Source organism: Scleropages formosus, chromosome 2 (assembly GCF_900964775.1).
Source record: "Scleropages formosus chromosome 2, fSclFor1.1, whole genome shotgun sequence".
NCBI lineage: Eukaryota > Metazoa > Chordata > Actinopteri > Osteoglossiformes > Osteoglossidae > Scleropages > Scleropages formosus.
Window position 1 is genome coordinate 10,234,326 of NC_041807.1, and position 19,415 is coordinate 10,253,740.

Here is a 19,415-nt window from a genome sequence, read left to right on the forward strand (position 1 = left end):
GATTAGAGAAAACATTAACTACTTTCTCTTTATAGTGTTTTTGTTTTAATACAAGTCAAAGTAAATTTGCAAATCATTTCTTATTGTTTTTATTAGCATTTTCCATACTATCCCAACAGTTTTGGAATTTGGGTTGTGCGCGCAGGTCCAGTTTGTTCACAAAAAACTAACAGGATATAAAAACTATTGAGGAGTATAATAAGAAGGCATTAAGAGTGTAAATTACTGTAATATTGTAATGACATGTATTACTGGGATACTAAAGTGGGAAAATCAAGTGTAAATAGTTGAATTATGGGTAAAATGGAATTGTGTTTAACCTTTGTGGGGACTTACGGGGAATATAAGGGGGGTGACTATTTGGCAGTGGAGAAAGGAGGAAAGCCTGAGGGGTGATAAGCAGAATTGGAAGGCTGACTTGAGGTGCAGCTCCTTTTCAGCAAAGAAGGGGTCCTCGGACCGAGAACGTTATTTTCCCTGTGTGCTGGTGTTCTAATAAACGTTCTTAATCATGAACACCTTCCGTGTGTCATTCTTTGCCTAATTCGAACCCAGAGCGCTACAATATCTTTAGGTTAGTGTAATATTCTCTTGTTATTCGAGACGAGTGTCTCTTCTTGTAATTTATTTTGTGCGTGTATTTAATTTCTTTATTTTTGTTTGCTTGCCCAAGCCGGTTACGTTTGATTGTTCTGTAGTGTATTAATGTTCTTGTATCGTGAGTTTTTGAATTGTTTAATAATAATAATAATAATAATAATAATAATAATAATAATTTCCCGGCCGCGGAGAAGCATAACTTCCGTCTTTGTGCTGATCTTATGGCGTCATTTCCGCCCGACGGTTGACGTTACGCAGTATCGAAGTGGTTCTACATGCGACAGTGTTCTATTATTATTATTTTTTTTTTATTCCAGATTAAACAGTGTGGACGGTTCATATCTGCGAAGCATTATAAGTGTCTTTGCTCTTATGGGAACTGAAATAAGCGTGTAAAGGAAGTGCGAATGGAATAAACTTTAGTGAAGAGACTCAAATTCGTTTGTTTGCGGTGAAGTAGCCTCACAGCTAACAGGAGGTAAGGAGTCATCATGGCGCTCTCCTGATAGCATGTCAGCTAAAATTAACTAAAATACCAAAATTAGAGACGTTCCTTGACGCTTATAACACCAACTTTTTGTACCTGAACAAAGTACTTGTTTACAGGTTGTCTTTTCATTTTTAAATTATTCTATATTATATAATTTTAAATTTAATTCTTTGTTAACCGCCTCCAGCGCGGTGGTGTCAATCCCTGTGGAAGCATTTGATAATTTGCCTCACACTCACAGCTGTTAAGTAAATGATGTAAACAATAACGTTGGCAGTAAGTAATACTCGCTGTAAAGGCACCTACACCGTACTGTTAAAAATGATGTTACTGGTAAATGTTTGATTCCACCTTGTAGGTAAACTATGCAAAAGTGTAAATTAGCATAAGTACTAATAAATTCGTTTTGAAGAGAATTGTCAGTTAAATGTAAAAATGTTAATTCAACTTATTAATTTACCCAGCACTTTTCTCCAAAGTGATGTACAATGATTTACGCAGCTGGGACATTTTAATGGAGTAATTGAGGGTAAGTCAGAACCTTGCTCAAGGGTATTGCAGGTGGAGGTTAGATTTGAACCTGCAACCTTGGGTTTGAAGGCAGCAACTCTAACCACTATGCTGCCAGCCGCTCCAGGCAGTTAATCTGCAATATTATATTTACCTGAGGGCTGTGATTGGTTGATGCAGTTTGACCATTATTTAGGAATTGTATACATTAGTAGTATTTGCTAGATAAGGATAACACCTGTGTACTTTGACGAGGGAAACGGATAAGCAGTGAATAAAATACTTGCAGTGGAGGTAAAATTACTGTGACTGGGCAAAAAGCCATTTTACTGAATAGTAAACCCGTTGTATGAAAAAAGGCTACATATTTTCATAAGGTGTAGCGGATTTTTGTTGTACAGGACTCCATTACGAGAGCTAAATGTACCCTGCTGTGAGTTGTAAGCCTCTTTTCCATTGGTGTAATTTGCTTTTGACAGAGGCATCAGCAAAATAATCATTACAGTAGTTTAAGCAGTGCATGCTTCCTGACTGTCAGAACAGAATTGTTGCAGTCTTTGAAGTCTTGCATATGTAGTCTGTAGGTCATACTGCTGGAGGGCAGCACTACTGGACATAGAATCTGTTCTTGGCTCCTTTGGGTCTGTGGGCTGAACTGCTACTAACTTATCATTTACTAGTCATACATTTATTTCAGTGCACAATGGCTACTGGTGCAGATGTGAGAGACATATTGGAATTGGGCGGAGGAGACAATGATGCAGGTCCCATCAGTAAAAAGGACTTAATTAACTCTGACAAGGTAAGATGCTACCCTAATTTCTTTTGTTTGACCTACACTTTTCTGGTATATTCAGTATGCAGGTACATCTTAGATTTGTTTTCATCTGCTTGTTTATGTAGACACTAATATTCATGTAGTTAACACACCCATTCTATGTAACAGGAGAATTCAGGTATAAGCCTTGTTTTTTATTTTTATATTGCTGTTTTTGAAGGCTGTATGTGGTAATTGGTTTTGCTCTGGTACAATAGATAAGGAGTAATTTAGCTAGAGGGCTTCACACATCTCAGTACGTACACTTCAGTGAGCAAGAAAGAAAAATAGAAATATCTGAAGACATTTCATACTAAAGTATATTGCATGGTGCTTGACAGTTGTCACTTTATGGTATTCAAACCTTATTCAACTTATACAGTTGTATGTGATAGGAGTGTCAAAACTTATGGTCAGAGTAGTTGGTTATCTGTGTAACGGAATAGAAATTCAGATTCATATCCAGGATTTAGCATTTATACTGTTGTCTTAGTAAAAGATTGCCATTTATATTATGCCAGTTTTTAATTTTTTCAGAATTCCTAATCTTACTTTTTCTTGTGATAGGTATTTTTTTCCATCTTGGTCAGTAGCTTCAACTCAAGCTAGAGTGTTTGTGAAATTCCTGTGCTGCGTTCTTCAGTGTTAAGATTAGTATGACTGTTGTGTTCTGGGTCCTAAAGCTATTTTTCTTCGTGAAATGTTTTGTTTTTTTTATTTTTAAATAAACATGCCTACATAAATAATATTAAAAGCAATATAAAATGGCATAATGATATGATCTTTACGTTTATTCTTTTAGCTGACACTTTTTCCCAAAAGTGACTTACGATGTTGAGCTACCTACAGTTATTTATCTATTTCTGTAGCTGGGTAATTTTACTGGAACACCTTAGGTTAAGTACCTTACTCAAGGGTACTACAGCTCGAGGTGGGATTCAAACCTATGACGTTTGGGTCCAAAAGCAGCATCTCTAACCTGTAGACTTCCAGCTACCCCTTCAGCCCACAAATGTCAAACTCGCAAAGATTTCAATTGCCTTTTAGAATAACTAGATGAAAGTACACATTTTTTGTAATGTTACATTTATCAGGCACTTTTCTCCAAAGCAACTTAGAATGGATACAATGTAGTGTTACCAGCCTACACTCCTTATTCACCAAGGTGATTTACACTGCTAGATACACTACATACAATGGGTTACTTATCCACACATCAGTGGAACACACTCTCTCTGTGTCATTCACATACTATGGGGAACCTGAACAGCCTGTCTTCAGACTATGGGAGGAAACCCACACAGACAGAACATGCAAACTCCACACAGACTGAGCGGGGATCGAACCTATGTTCTCTTGCACCATCCCGGTGCTGTGAGGTAGCAGCTCTTCTTGCTGTGCCACTCATTCACAAAGCTGACAAAGTCTGCTTCAGGAGGCACACATCGGGTATTATAGGTTATCAAGGGGGTGTATATTGTGCTTGGTTGGTAATGTGCTATGAGGAAAATGGAAGCTTGAACAGAGGTTTTAGAAATGATCAGTAATGGCACTGTTTGACCTGTCATGTTGTTGCACAAATTTCTCTGCTTTTTATAGTTTCCATTTAGCTGAAGTGTCCCTCTGTACCACAATGACACTGCAGCTAACAAACAGGCATAATGGTGTGTTTGATCACATAGGTAGCAAGTAATTAACCCTGCTGACTGCATAAGAAGTTCATAGTTTGGAGTGCACCAAATGTTATAAGAAGAAATGTTCCCCAGAGTGTAGTTTGTTTTTTACATGTTAAGTTGTAATTTTCATAGGCCTATATATGGAGGGAAAAAACTAAGTCTGACATTGACATACAAATGTTTAATATTTTTTTCCTCTCTAGAAAAAGTCCAAGAAATCAACAGAGACCCTGACCTTCAAAAGACCTGAGGGGATGCACAGAGAAGTCTATGCTCTGCTTTATTCAGATAAAAAGTAATGCTGCCACTTGAAATGTACCCAAGGCATATGCATAATAAATATCATATTTGCATGTTCCACCTGCAACTAACTGTAGGGGTTTGTCTTAATATTGTCTGTATATTGGTATACTGAACATCAAAATAGAATAGAAACATTGTTTGTTTGTATATAATTGTGTTGTGCTGAGGGGGAGTGGTGGTACAGCAGGCTCGGCCAGGTCCCGCTCTGTGGCGGATCTGGAGTTCGAGTCCTACTAGGGGTACCTTGTGATGGACTGGCGTCTCGCCCTGGGTGTGCCTCTCCCCCCCTCCAGCCCTGTGCCCTGTGTTGCTGGGTTAGGCTTTGGCTTGCCTCAGGACAAGCAGTTTCAGTCAGTGTGTCTGTGTGTTGTTTTGATTTATTACTTGCTAAAAAGATATCAGTAACTTTTATCTGAGAACACGTTCGGCACACGTTTATATATAATCTTAATAGTTCTGCCCGAAAGTAAAATCATTCCTGCTTTGAAATTTGCATTGCAAAAAAAAAAGTCCCCCCCCAGTCTCTATAGTGGGAAAAGAAAAGTAAATTTTCTACAAACACTGCTTTTTCCTTCAAAATTTGTATCACATCTTCCTTGTTTTTGCAGAGATGCACCCCCACTACTGCCCAGTGACACAACCCAGGGCTACAGGACTGTAAAAGCCAAACTTGGCTGCAAGAGAGTTCGGCCTTGGAAGTGGATGCCTTTCACCAACCCAGCACGCAAAGATGGTGCCATTTTTCACCACTGGCGGCGCATGGCAGAGGAGGGAAAGGACTACCCTTTTGCTCGCTTCAATAAGGTTATACTCCACTTTACTTCGGATTGTTTAATACAAATGTTTATCTTTTTAAATAAGACTTTTAGTCATAATGCTGAAACTGCACTTCAGTATATCTGTGTTTCAGCTGGTAAAGGTAAAGAAGAGATTAAAGTGCAACCCATAAATGAATTGGTCCTCAATTTATGCACTCTTGAGTACCAATATTATTGCTGATATGAGCTTTTTTGAGAAGTTTTATTAGGACCTTTCCGTAAAAAGAGAGTTGTTACACCTTAAATTTTTCAAAAGACTGGAGGGTGTGCAAAAGAAGCAAAACGGAAGGAGAATAAGTTGTAGATGATCCTATAGCTTTTACATCTGTCCATTTTGAATCATCAGTGAAGTCTGTCTCTACCTTTGTGTAGTACTTTTGGCTCCTAGTTGATACATAATTGTTTGTGGGTTAAGGTAAATAACAATTGTTTTTATTCATTATCGTGCTTGTACTGGGTTTTAGTGAATTTCACGTGATGTCTGAGGGTTTTTAAAAAAAAAAAAAAAAACATTGTGCAACCGTAAGTAGTCCCCAACACCTTGAGCAGGGTTTTTTTTTTTTTTTTTTCATTTATTAAATTGGGCTTTCTCACTTACAACATCTCAAAAATAGACCTATGAGGGGATTTGGAGTGTACAGGTGTCCTGGCTCACTAGAGGGAAGGGCTGTGTGCTCCCACGCTTATACAGTCTCTTAAACAAGAGAGTCCTGCACTCTGTTCCAGTCTGAAAAACATAAACCCACTGTTGCCTCCACCCCTGTGTAGCTGTTATGTTGCTAACATTTCTTTAGTTTACTCATTAGTACATGCTTTTCTCCAAAGCAACACACAACTTGAAGTCAATAAAAGTACATTTGACAACAAATGAGGAATTATAGATTCCATTCTAGAAGCAGCCAGTTTGTCCAATACCACTTTTTTTCTGGTGTTCATTACGCAAGTAGTTGCATGTAGAGTTGTTGATGAGCCCCTGGCCCTCTCTTTGCTATCTTTTAAATTTTTCGGGTGAACAACCAACTCTCCATCCCAATTTAATTCGTAAGTAGATGAACATAATGTATGTAATACAATTTGTTAGCTGTTGAGGAAACAGCTGACTTTGTGTAGTATTTGCTAGTGTTTTGTAATTTCCAGCATGACTGCTCTAGCATTAAGATTCTTAACCTACTTGTGTGTTTGAACAGATTAATTAACTTTATTATAGTTAGAACTGAAGTCATGTAAAATTTGGGCGTTTAGATTATAACCTAGTAAAAACTGCAAAGAGGCTTCTTGTATGTACAAATCCATATACATGAAAAAATTTCAAGCAAAAGCACATGCTGCTTATTCAGCATACGCAGGACAAGATGTTGCACTCCATGAAAATATGCTTTTTAAATACCTATCTTTTGCTGTGTCCCCAGACTGTCCAAGTGCCAGTGTACTCAGAGCAGGAGTATCTCATGTACCTACATGATGATGGGTGGACCAAAGCTGAGACTGATCATCTCTTCGACCTGTGCAAGAGCTTTGACCTGCGTTTCATTGTCATCCACGACCGCTATGACCACCAGCAGTTTAGGGTTAGCGTGGAAGCTATACTTCTATTACGTCTACAGTATGGCACACAGACAGTTGCATTTTGCATCTGGAGCAGTCCTGTAGTCCTTGCAATTCCACGGTTGCTTTTACCTTGCTGTGCTGTTTTCACGCCCTGCCACGTTACATAATTTGCCTTTAGCTCTAGTCAAGCAGTATAGTACAGTGAAATATATGTCAAGGTATTGCAGTCCACGTTGATCTGTTGCATTACATTATGCTGAGAGTATTTGTTTAAAATTCAGTACATCTTTTTAGTTTTTCCATATAAAAAGATGTTTTCGAGTAACATTTTATGTACTGAAGTGATATTAGCCCTTTTTTATTCTGAAGGGAAATTTTCATAAAGTATTCCGTTGGTGGCTGTATTTTAACGGCAAATTTATTGTGATGGCACATGTTACTGAGGGGAAAAAGAACGTTAGGAGGGATTTGTGGGTGTAATGCACTCAAAAATACTTAATTTTTCTCAGTCCATTTGGTCCTCCTCTCCTAGGTACAGTTCAGAATGAATATTATATTGCTGTCAGTTGGTGTAGCCCTGCAAGGTGATGGCAAGTCTGTTTGTTAATTAAATATCAATCTTAATATCAAATTCCGCTTACTGCTTCATCCGAAAGTGTTTAGATCGTTGGGTGATGGTCAGTGTTTGAAGAGTATTCTGTGAAACAATGGTAGTCCTGGTTATTTCGAAAAAATAATTTTTTTTAGTCTTATTTATTAGACTGAAAAAATGGAATTCAAATCATGTTTTACTGAAAGGGAATTAAAACACATTTGAAATATTGGAATTTGGGAGGCTGGCACATGTAATGGCCAGCTCTGACCTGTCATTTTTTTGTATATTTATATATTTTGTATATTTATGCTCTGTCACTAATGCTTGTATGTTTGTCATAATGAACTTTGCTTGGACTACAGTGTCAGCCACATACCCATATTTATTGAACTGCTCCTGGTTTAGAGTTTTAGTACAAATGGCCTTTTTTCGTAGATGTTTTTATGACTGTAGTAATTCTCTTACCCAGAAACGATCAGTTGAAGACCTGAAGGAGCGGTACTACAACATCTGTGCCAAACTTTCGAAGATCCGTGCCGTCAGTGGATGTGAGCCCAAGATATACATCTTTGATGCAGGCCATGAACGACGCAGAAAGGAGCAGTTGGAAAGGCTGTTCAATCGCACACCTGAACAAGTAAGTGATCCATTCATTCCTGGTTCACCTGTTGTTCCTAAGCTTTTCTTGTTTATTTGTGGACAGTATTTTTATCCATACATAGTTCATATTCATAATTTAATTTAAAGCGTTAAACTGAATTATACTCAAAATTACAAAATAAATGTTGAGTTGAAGTCTTGTTGTTTCATTCTTTGCTATGGATGGGTGAATGGGTGGGATTTTAAAAGTAAACCAGTAATTGCCAGTTTTATATTACAATGAGAACTGAAATTAATGAAGTTTGTGTAAAAGTAAAAAAGCTTTGTTAGAAAACATTTATTTAGCAGACACTTTTCTCCAAAACAACTTCCAATGAACTCTATGTAGTGTTATCAGCCCACACACCTCATTCACCAAGGTGATTTATACTGCTAGATACAACTACTTACTATGGGTGAACCTGAACAGCATGTCTTTGAACTGTGGGAGGAAACCCATGTAGACACGGAGAACATGCAAACTCCACACACTGAGCAGGGATCGAACCCATATCCTCTCACAGGCAGCAGCGCTGCTCGTTCTGCCAGTGTGCCAAATACATTAAACACCAAAAGTTTCATAGCAAAGGAAAAACAAAAACTGGGGATAGTGTCTATAAACCTTGTCAGAATCATAGACGGTGAAACTAAATGATGCATATTTTAAATATTAGAAAATTATAATACGCTGAGTAGTTATGCTACCTCTTTGAAATTTTTTTTTTAAAGTTTTAAAATTATGTATTTTTAATTAAATATTGCAAAGGGAAAAATCGACAAAAAGCCAAATGTGGACCCTTTTCCTACCTTGCAGGTGGCAGAAGAAGAGTATCTAATCCAAGAACTGCGCAAGATTGAGAACCGGAAAAAGGAAAGAGAGAAGAAGGCGCAGGACCTACAGAAGCTGATAACGGCTGCTGACACGACGACAGAGATGCGACGCGCGGAGCGTAAAGCTACTAAAAAGAAGCTACCCCAGAAGAGGGAGACGGAGAAACCGGTGAGCTAATGTTTACATTATTCACTGCTCCTGAATCTTTTATGTAGCATAAAGTGTGTGTGAAATAGTCTTACAGAAAATGGACCTGTAAGTAACCTGTATGTTCATCTAAGAAGGATGAGCAGTTATTTATAGTTCTGTCATTTGTGTTTTGTTTATTCCATTATGTCAATTGACATTTCATTTGTAGTAATTTCAGTTTCATTTCAAGTGACTTACAACTCAGCATAATAAACGAGCCAAATAATCATAGATACAGGTGTGTGTGTGTGTGTGTGTGTGTGTGTGTCGGCACAGGTTTTCTGCGCTCAAGTAGTTAACATAGAAATGAAGTGTAATTAAAGATAACACTTTAACGGCCAAGTACATTTGCACATATAAGGAATTTGACATGGTGGATACTCCTTCACACACATTCCAACATATTTAACAGGCAGAACATGGAGACATTACTTGAAGGAAACAATTGTTTGGGTTCTTAATGCTTTTTTTGACATCTCTGAAGGAACAGTGTAGAACATGTAATGGCCAGGTTGACAGGGTCTGTAATGTTCTTGGCTTTATGCTTTCAGGCATAGCTGCATACAGAATTGAGTCAAACAGGAAATACAAAGGTGATCATGACAGACTGTATGATGCAATTTTATGTAGCTGTGGAGAGACGAGAACAGAAATGACTGCAAAAGAAGTCTTTTGGTCTCAGACTTTTGTCTGAATATGTATTTTGATTATTGAATGTATGGCATGTTCCCTTTTGTAACAGAAGAACTGGCAGCTTTTCCAAACTCGTATGTTTTTGTGACTTATTGCCTCTGCTATTCCCATGGCAGACTGTCCCTGAGACGGCTGGCATCAAGTTCCCTGACTTCAAATCAGCTGGGGTCACACTGCGCAGTCAAAGGGTATGTAAACACCACCTTAGAAACTTAATTATCTTTCAAAAATTTCCTATAAATTGCGGGGGGCGGCGCGGCGCAGCGCTCCTATTTAGCATTAATCTGTTCATCCCATGAGCATGTGCAGTGTTTGACAATTTCTCATCACTTTCAGCTTTCTTCCTCTGCTTTGACCTCCATGTTACCAGTCCTCATATACCATTAACACTAATGCCATACATGAGTTTTAAAAATGGAGGGTAGGTTGAATTGACACAATCGCATACCTTTTATTATTTGTTTCTAATGATTGACTTATTTACAGCTGACTTTTATGTGGTTACTTCTTTCTGCTTCAGGTTTACACATGAATTAAATACAAGAGGTTTCATGATATGTCACACAATTAATGGGCTTGAATCATTTTCCACTCAGCAAAGGGAGAAAGGTTCATTTGAAACATTTATAGCTAATTTGCTAGCATTTAGTGGCCCTGCATTGTATGATGCATTGACTCTTCAATGAAAACCCACATTATCACTTTTAATATCTATAGGTACTATGAAGTTCGTTGCAAGTTTGCTTTGAGTATACAGAGTTCTTACATATGGCACATGAAATATGTTTATTGCTGTGAAGTCCCCCCCCCCCCCATTGACACTGCTGATGCCCTAGAAACCTCACATTTATTCACTTAACAGACACTTTTCTCCAAAGCGACTTACAATGGATACTGTGTAGAGTTACTAGCCCACACACCTGAGTCACCAAGGTGACTTACACTGCTAGATACACTACTTACAATGGGTCACTCATCCAAACATCAGTGAAACACACTCTTTCTGTGTCACTCCCACACTATGGGGGAAACCTGAACAGCATGTCTTTGGACTGTGGGAGGAAACTCCATGCAGACACAGGAAGAACATGCAGACTGAGCAGGGATCGAACCCACATTCTCTCACACCACCCAGGGGCTATGAGACAGCAGCACTACTTGCTGTGCCACCCATTTTCTAAGGAACAAGTGTTGTGCCTCTATATATATAAATATATACCTGCATGTGTGTAGTTGGGTGGGGTTTTTTTTTTTTTTTTTGGGATTAAGTCTGGTTTAGGTGATGGGATATTCAGACTGAACTTGATGGTTGTAATATGCCATTTTAAAATCTACATCTTACTTGAGTAAAGGCTGTTAAGAGTTATCACTTCATATGTAAGGCCCTGTTCCTCAAATGGTTAAAATTCCAGCCAGATTTCCATATGATGATTCCAAACAAGTCTTTATATTTAGTCAAAGCAGGGGATGGTTGGCGTGTAATCATTTGCTCTTATTTACTAGTCTTCATTACATTATACATATCTTTTGTATTTGTTTCCTTTTACTTATTACTTTGAACTGTAATGTTACTTTGAACTGTTTTCTGTAGAGAGCTATGGAATACAAAGCACCTCTGTAACTGTCATTTTCCACAGATTCAAGAATAGGATACTAAAAGGCATGGCTTTTTGTTCTGAGAACATACTGATGAGTATTTTTCAGACTATTAGGAGATGTTAGAGACATACTGAGGGGATAGCTGCAAGCACACAGGAGACACATAGTTGCATTTAAATTGAGCACAGCTGTACATCTTTTTCAAATCCGTATGTTAATAATTAACTAATTACCTGTAATTGTCTGAAAAAGTACAAAAGTTACTAATAGTATTTTACACTAGTAAAAATCTGGCACTTTTTTTTTAATAAATTCTTTTCCTTGTTATAGATGAAGCTGCCAAGCTCAGTGGGGCAGAAAAAGATTAAAGCTATTGAGCAGATGCTGATGGAGCTGGGTGTGGGTAAGTGCACTTTACTGAACCACTGAAACTAGGGAGGCCCATCAGTTTTGTGTGAGCACTAATATATAAATGCATGAAAAATGAAAGGAAACGGGTCTATACAGATTAGAAGCAAAAATTCATAGAATTTAACTAAATAATTTAATTCTTTGGCTTGTAAAAGATCAATATTGTTAAAGAGCCCTGTGCACATCTTCTTTTCAGATGTTTATGACTTTGACTTGATTTATTTAGAACTGAACGTATTTATGGGAAACGTTTAGCGGCGTTATTCAGCAGATTGTCACACTTTCAAAGAGGCTGAAGTGTCAGTTGTAACTTTTAAAAATAACTGAGGTTGTTGAATTTTTTTTTGTAAATAAAATTATCGCCTTTTATGATTTTACATGTGTAACATATGTCTTGCATGGCTTTTGATGAAGCAGATGTGGCTTTTGAAGCTCTTGGCCTTTCCCGTCTGTTCATTTTTGTTTCCCAGATCTGAGCCCCATGCCAACGGAGGAGATTGTGCAGCGGTTCAACGAGCTGCGCAGCGACCTTGTGCTTGTGTACGAGTTGAAGCAGGCTCACAGTAACTGCGAGTATGAGCAACAGATGCTGCGGCACCGTTACGAGGCACTACTGAAAGCAGGTGGAGATGGGACCCACCTGGATGAGGGCTTTGGCACTGAAGGACAAGACATCATCAAAGCTGAGGACGTGAAGGGGGAAGCCAAGGAGCAGGTCATAGATGTAGTGGGAGCTCCACTCACTCCTAACTCTGTAAGTGGAACATTTGTCTTTTTGGCACACAAGACTATGTATATGACACTGTCCTATCTGCTACTTTCAGTAGCTCTTCACACTTATGTAATAGTTTCTAACCATATCTTATACATTGAGGGGAACTTTTACTGTTCTTCAGTCAGCACTGTTTCTTGTCCTTCTGCACAGATGCCTCCAGCTTAAGACAATTCCAATCATATCTTTGCCAGAAGAAGGAACTTAATTTAAGAAAATAAAAATGTCTTATCCAATTTTGAGAACTGAATCATTCTTGAAGTTAACAATGGATGCCCTACAGAATTGATTTAAATAATGCAAACTTTTCAATGGGAGGCAAGGTTAATGATTTTTTGAGAATCTACACATCGTGTAGGAACATTTTTGAATAAACTGTTTTATCTGCCAAAGGTTCCATTTCAACATTTCTCTGGGTTTTTAGCCAGCAGCATTCCAGTGTTTGCTCCTTTGAAATTATTTGAAAAAACATGTTTGTGTTTTTAAATGGTATGTACAAATCTTATGCCAAAATGTTGAAAATGTGGTCCTTAGGGAAACCATTAGCCAGCCATTTGGAATGCGAGCAGATGTCAATACTCTATCTAAAAAGACGTCCTGTTATTGTACTACATTTGGAGTACAGGTGGTCCCTGATTTGCGATGGGGTTGCATTCCGCCAAACCCATCAGAAGTCAAAAATATCGTAAGCCGAAAATGCATTTAATACACCTAATGCACACCTCTGCATGACAGCATGGGAGATGCGGATTGCTGCCACAGCACATCAGCGCAAGAGAGTACACACATTGTCTGAAACCGCTTGTCCCAAGCGGGGCCGCGGCAAACTGGAGGGGGATGGGACAAACAGCCTAGATGGGACGCCAGTCTGTCACAAGGCACCCCAAGCAGGACTTGAATTCCAGACCCACCAGAGAGCAGGACCCGGTCAAACCCGCTACATCACCGCTCGAGAGAGTATCGCGCTGTATATCACTTGCCCGGGAAAATAATCAAAATTCGAAGTATGGTTTCTACTGAATGTCTATTGCCAGGTCATTGTAAAGTCGAACCATCGTAAATCGGGGACCACCAGTACTATGAAAACTCAGAAGAACGTATAAATCCCTGGGCTGCACATCAGCCAAATTCTGTGCAGATTCGACAATGGGTGGCACTTTTGAAGCTTTGACTTTTGTGTGCTGCAGCACTGAAGTTATAGCATCACTTGGTCCTTTGGGCTTTTCTAATGCTGCTGAAACTCATCAAAATTTCACACGGTTTTCTAAAATAAGCATTTAAAAATCTCTTATAGGTTTCCAAGCATTGCATTTGCCTTTATGAATGTCTGAGTCTTATAAGCATTCATAATATTACAATTTTATTTACTGGAATACTGATTCCTTTTTATACTGTTACATAATTCTTTACAATATATGTTTAGCCTCAAATACTTTTAATATAATATGGGCAAATGCACAGCAAACACAACTTATTTTTAAAAACTTTTTTCAGGCATTGTATTTAACTAATAAGATTTTAAATTTATTGAAACCAGCAAATATCTTAATGGTAAAGGGATCAGCTTTGTTTCCAGAAGGTTTCAGGTTAATTTATTACCAGGTTTCTTCTGCAGTGTTCTTGATAAAGCCATAACCTGAAAACAATGTAAAATATTCAGCCATTACAGCCATACAGATTGATCAAATGTCTTGGTTGTTTGCCCAAAAGCATTTTGTAAGCACATGATAATTACATTTCCTGTACGTTGCAAAAGGTTACAAAAACATATTTCCCCTTTAATACAATAGGATTATTATTCAGTGTAATGGCACATTTCCCTGGTTAGTGGAAAGTACAGTATTTTTTTTTTTCCCCCCTCCACTGACTTCAGTGTGTTTCACTTTGCAAAGCACAGCTACACTGTTTCTTCCATAACAAAACTTCATATCACATTTAACAGTATCAATCAGTGACAGCCATTGATCGTGGTAAATGGTTTATGAAGATGAAAGCACAAATAGACTTGTGTACATTTGTTGGCCTAACGTGTACTTGGCAGTTTTGGTAGAGTAGGGTCTAATTTAGGTTTCATAGGAAACTGATTTTGACACCCCCACCCAAAAAAGAAGTCATATTACCTCTTGGAACTGAACCTGACAACTTCCTTGATAGATTTGTCTGGCTCCCAAGTATAGGCTGAGTACTAGTTTTCACTGCCACATTTCATCAAATCCCTTTGTAATTTCCCTAGAAATAGAGGCAGCAGGTGGTGTGGTAGTTAGAGCTGCCACTTTTGGACTTGAAAGTCCAAGGTTTGAATCCCACCTTGTGCTATTGTATCCTTGACCAAGGTAGTTATATACTGAATTAATACAGCAAAAATTTCCTAGCTGTATAAATATGTAAATCAATGTTAGTCACTTTGGAGAAAACTGTCAAATAAATGTAAATATAAATGTTAAGCATCCTAAAAGGACACTGAAGAAAAATAAAACAGTTCTGACAACTTTCACCCTCTCATGACTATAACTCTTTAATAAAAATACCAGTGAAAACAGTTGGGTGCCAGTAGGATGTTAGCTGTTTTGTTCAGGTAATGAAGGTCTGCTGAAGTGCACAGCACTTGCTTGTAATCCAGAGAGACATGGACTCTGTGGGAGAACACCTTGAGAGCCACAGCCTCAAATATCAGGGGGAAAACATGCAGTTTCAGTACTTTGGAGGGACCCAGGGATTCACCAGTAGATAACTGTGGTGGTTGCTGTGGTAATGCAGACAAAGCTCTAGGCCATGACGGTGAAATTAGAGCCAAGGCCTCCAAAATCCTTCAGGTCTACAAAAGTCCATTGAGGGGGTGTGGGAAGGAGGTCCTGGGGAAGACCCAGTATGTGCGTGTGCACACACACGAAAAGAGCTTTAGTGACATTGTTTTGTTAGTAGCTATGCCTTAATTTTTTTCTGTATCTTGTGTCAATACTGTGTTTGCACAAATACCTATAAATAAAATAGCTTTCACTATCGCACAAAAAAACCCCTCATTAATGACATCTCCCTTGTCACCGTGAAAAAATATCACTGTAACAAGTTCGATCAGTCATTTTACATCAGTCATTACTGCTCATTTGATGAACACCATGGGAGCAAGTGATATGTTTAGCAGATGCTCTTGTTCTGTTTCATTCCATGACTTAGAAGTTAAATTTTGATTTCCTGGGTTTTTGCACTAAATGGGAACGTAATGTGCTAGTCAGCAGTTGGGCTCTATAATTTAGTGAAAAATATATAATTTTATATAATATACGCTTACCTATAAAATAGATGCTTATGATTTACCAACAGCAAAAATTACTCAATGACATAAATTAGAAGAGAAATTCCAAAAATATGACATGGTGGATCTTATAGACACAATAATTTACAATAACAAATTAATGAAAAATTTAACATGAACAAATTAACTGATAACTTGAAGCAGCAGGTTGGTTAGTGGCTAGATTTTCTGCCTTGCACTCGAAAGATTCAGGTCTGAATCCTGCTTCCTGCTGTAGTACTCTTGATCAAGGTACTTAACCTGAAGTGATCCTTTAAAAATTTACCCTGCTGTATAAATACGTAGTTTAAGTAATGTATAAGTAGCTTTGCAATTTAGGTTGGCTTGGAGCTATAGAAATAAATGTAATATATATGAGCATCAGCTAAATAAATAAATGTAAAATGTTATTCTTAAAACCTTACGCATAATGAATGATTTATATAAGGTTATATAATGAACTGTTATGTAAATTGTGTTACACTGGTAATAAAAAGGCAACAAATGGGCAATGCAAAATTTAATAAAAATATCTTGTATAATACTCATTGTGAGGTGGTTGTCATGTTTTCTGCAAAGAAATATATTTGTCTAAATATTTATATAAAGTGTTAAGGAATGGGGGCGCAGTGGGTTGGACCGGGTCCTGCTCTCCAGTGGGTCTGGGGTTCGAGTCCCGCTTGGGGTGCCTTGCAAGTCCCGTCCTGGGTGTGTCCCCTCCCTCTCCGGCCTTACGCCCTCCGGTTTCCCGCGACCCCATATGGGACAAGCGGTTCTGAATATGTGTGTGTGTGTTAAGGAATGTGTATTCATCTCCATTTCATATAGTATGTCTTGTTTACAGCATATTTCATTAGAGGCGGCCCCAATTTAGGATGTTCCATATTTGTGACTGCCTCAATACAGGAGTCCCCCTTCCCCTGTATATTCAGGACCCATTTTCACTCGAAATCCAAAAGATGCAATGTTTCAGCTCACAGCTTGTTTTACAAAATACAAGAAAATTATATTTTTCCATTTTATATTAATCAAATTTTTAAAATCATTTGCTGTTATTGGCTGTATATTTATGCTTTTTGAGTAGAATGTTCCATTATTTCTCATCTAAAAAGTAGCCTGGTTGTTTCATTAGAAAATGCACTAGTACATTTGTTTGTCACGTAACAGATCCCCCGTACTACATTTGTGGAAACATTGTATTTCTCCATGTCCCTCTCCCCCCCCCCAAGGGGTCTCCACCTTCAATTGATTCTTGTGTTTCTTTTCCAGAGGAAGCGAAGGGAGTCGGTTTCCAGTTCCTCTTCGCTCAAAAAGGCCAAGAAGCTCTGATGTGGACTGTGATATACTCCTCGGGATGGGTTTGGGTGTGAACGGAGCGAGCACATTAGCTGCCTCTTCTGTGCAGCTAAGGATACTGTGCCACAGTCATGCCCCTCCACTGCCATGTTGATCCATATCTAGAATCCCCCTTGACATGTGTTCCAGTCCCTGGTATCTGTCATCCACCCTCTGCTGCCAGATGCCTTCACTAGAGTACAAACACCTTATCCTCATTTCTCCACCTTTCCCTTGCATTGTTCAAACAGATTCCTGTCAGCACTTCTCATGGGTTTCACAGTACTGAAGGCACACGTGCTGAGTGTGTTCAGCTGTACATTTGCAGCAAGTTTATGAGTGCCTTGTTTACCCTCCCCTTGTGAAACAGTAACTTGACAATATTACACTCTTCCATTCTGTCCAGGGCATGCAGAATACCTCCTCATCAAGATAGTTTTCCACAAAGCAATCTAGACAGCAGCAGGCTCCATCCTGCTATTCCAGGTCTCCATGGATCCCTGCCAGGTCATTCTGACCCGCCTGTACCAGTAGTAGGGTTTTTTTTTTTTTTCTTATTCTTCTTCATTCTTGTTTTTTAAATTGTCAAAAATCATTAACATTTAATAAACAATAGTTTTTTCCAAACTTCTGTGATATGCCTCTTGTTTTTGCTGGAGGACCTTGTACATGGTAAAGCTGCTCATGTGCAACATGATCCTTAACCACATCAGTATAACAGGACTGTTTAGCTGTGTGGATATGCCTGTAGACAATTGTTTTGATAGCTTTCCCTCAAAATCTTTCCTATATGTTACAGGTCTTTTGGTGAAGTAGTTCAATATAGATGAAGGGAAAGGATATTGTTTGGCATGTATATCGGTCATGAGTCATGTTCTTTACCAGTACAGTGCTCTACAGTGTCCCCCTCCCCCTCCAGCCTGTTGCCCTGCATTAGGCTCTAGCTCCCTGCAACCTCATATAGGACAAGCAGTTTCAAATGGTGTGTATGTATTTTTCATTTGTATTTGATCTTATCATTGCAATGAGACCAACCTTACCTCAGTCATGGTTTTGAAATTGAGGATTCTTTTTGTAAATTACAGATTTGAAAACCCACACACATTGTCTGAAACTGCTTGTTCCAAGCAGGGTCGGGGCAAGCCAGAGCCTAACCCAGTGACACAGGGTGCAAAGCTGGAGAGGGAGAGGACACACCCAGGACAGGACACCAGTCCATTGCAAGGCACCCCAAGCAGGACTCAAACCCCAGACCCACCGGAGAGCAGGACCCGGTCAAACCCACTGCGCCACTACACCTCCTGATTTGAAAACCATTGTGTTAATTATTGTATTTGGAATAGGGAATTTGGAAGTTTATATGGTCATAGACATTTCATTCTGGGTTTGGTGCACTGAAATTTCCAGATTACTGAGGCCAATCCTTGAAATCTGGATGAGTGAGTGTCCATATACAGTCTCTACATTGGGAGACATGCATAACTTCATTGGGGGGTTAATAATTTCCCAAACCAATGCAGACCATACACGTTCTGCAGGATTGGCATTTGATTCCCACCAAGCAGCATGATGGTCTACATTGTTTGGCAAGAAGGTTGCTCCTTAGTTCTGACCGCCTCTTGCTATAGCAACACATAATCCCTGTTCTTAGACCCCAGCTATAATGCATCTAGTTGAAATGGATCCTACTGCAACAATATATATATATATATACTTTTTTACATTATAAAAAATTCTTTTTATTTGAAAGGTGCTTTTGTTTTGCTTTAATTTGATGGGGTATACAGGTATACATCTCTGTTTTTAATGTGTCGCTGTCTTCTGTTAGTATTAGCCTTCCATTCCCTGGGCTGTAACGGTACATGTCATTTATCCTACAAATTTACTCCATGTGTACAAGCTTTAAACATTATTTTAAAGTAACCACATTTTCATTTATACAGCAGCAGGCTGGTCGTTGTAAGAGTTATTAGGTTAGAATTCCAGATTTTAAAAGAATAAAGTCAGTTTGTCTTTTTTCAGCTAAAAGTTCATTTTCAATTATACTATGAAAACTTTAATGAAGACAATTCATTTGTTATAATACAATAAAAATAGCAGTAAAATTACTATATGCCATAATGGACACGTACATTCTCAACATTGAGCCATTTACGTAGCTATGAGTAAAATATGGAGGAGGGCAGGAATCGCAGTAGCACGACGGAACAAGAAATAAGACGGGGAAAGGTTTTATGTTACAACGCGAAGCGGAAGTAAGGGGGAATTATTTCATGTTACACACGGACTTTCACGT

At 38.5% G+C, this 19,415-nt stretch overlaps 1 protein-coding gene across 1 annotated transcript; it reads left to right on the forward strand.

Annotated features, from left to right (window-relative positions):
• Positions 1-837: 837 nt before the first annotated feature.
• dmap1 (DNA methyltransferase 1 associated protein 1) lies at positions 838-17,644 on the forward strand. Its single transcript, XM_018759704.2, has 11 exons — positions 838-1,078; positions 2,298-2,402; positions 4,297-4,388; positions 5,005-5,200; positions 6,624-6,782; positions 7,827-7,994; positions 8,811-8,996; positions 9,827-9,898; positions 11,640-11,712; positions 12,191-12,474; positions 17,054-17,644. The coding sequence occupies exons 2-11, from the start codon at positions 2,304-2,306 to the stop codon at positions 17,111-17,113; spliced, it is 1,389 nt and encodes a 462-aa protein (XP_018615220.1). The 5' UTR covers positions 838-1,078; positions 2,298-2,303; the 3' UTR covers positions 17,114-17,644.
• Positions 17,645-19,415: the final 1,771 nt, after the last annotated feature.

What these genes read in the sequence shown, in the direction of transcription:
- dmap1 (XM_018759704.2), top strand. Translation starts at nt 2,304, where the DNA reads ATGGCTACTGGTGCAGATGTGAGAGACATATTGGAATTGGGCGGAGGA. An exon ending in ACTTAATTAACTCTGACAAG is followed by an intron (nt 2,403 to 4,296) that starts GTAAGATGCTAC and finishes TTTCCTCTCTAG; the next exon opens with AAAAAGTCCAAGAAATCAAC. An exon ending in AGAGGGAGACGGAGAAACCG is followed by an intron (nt 8,997 to 9,826) that starts GTGAGCTAATGT and finishes TTCCCATGGCAG; the next exon opens with ACTGTCCCTGAGACGGCTGG.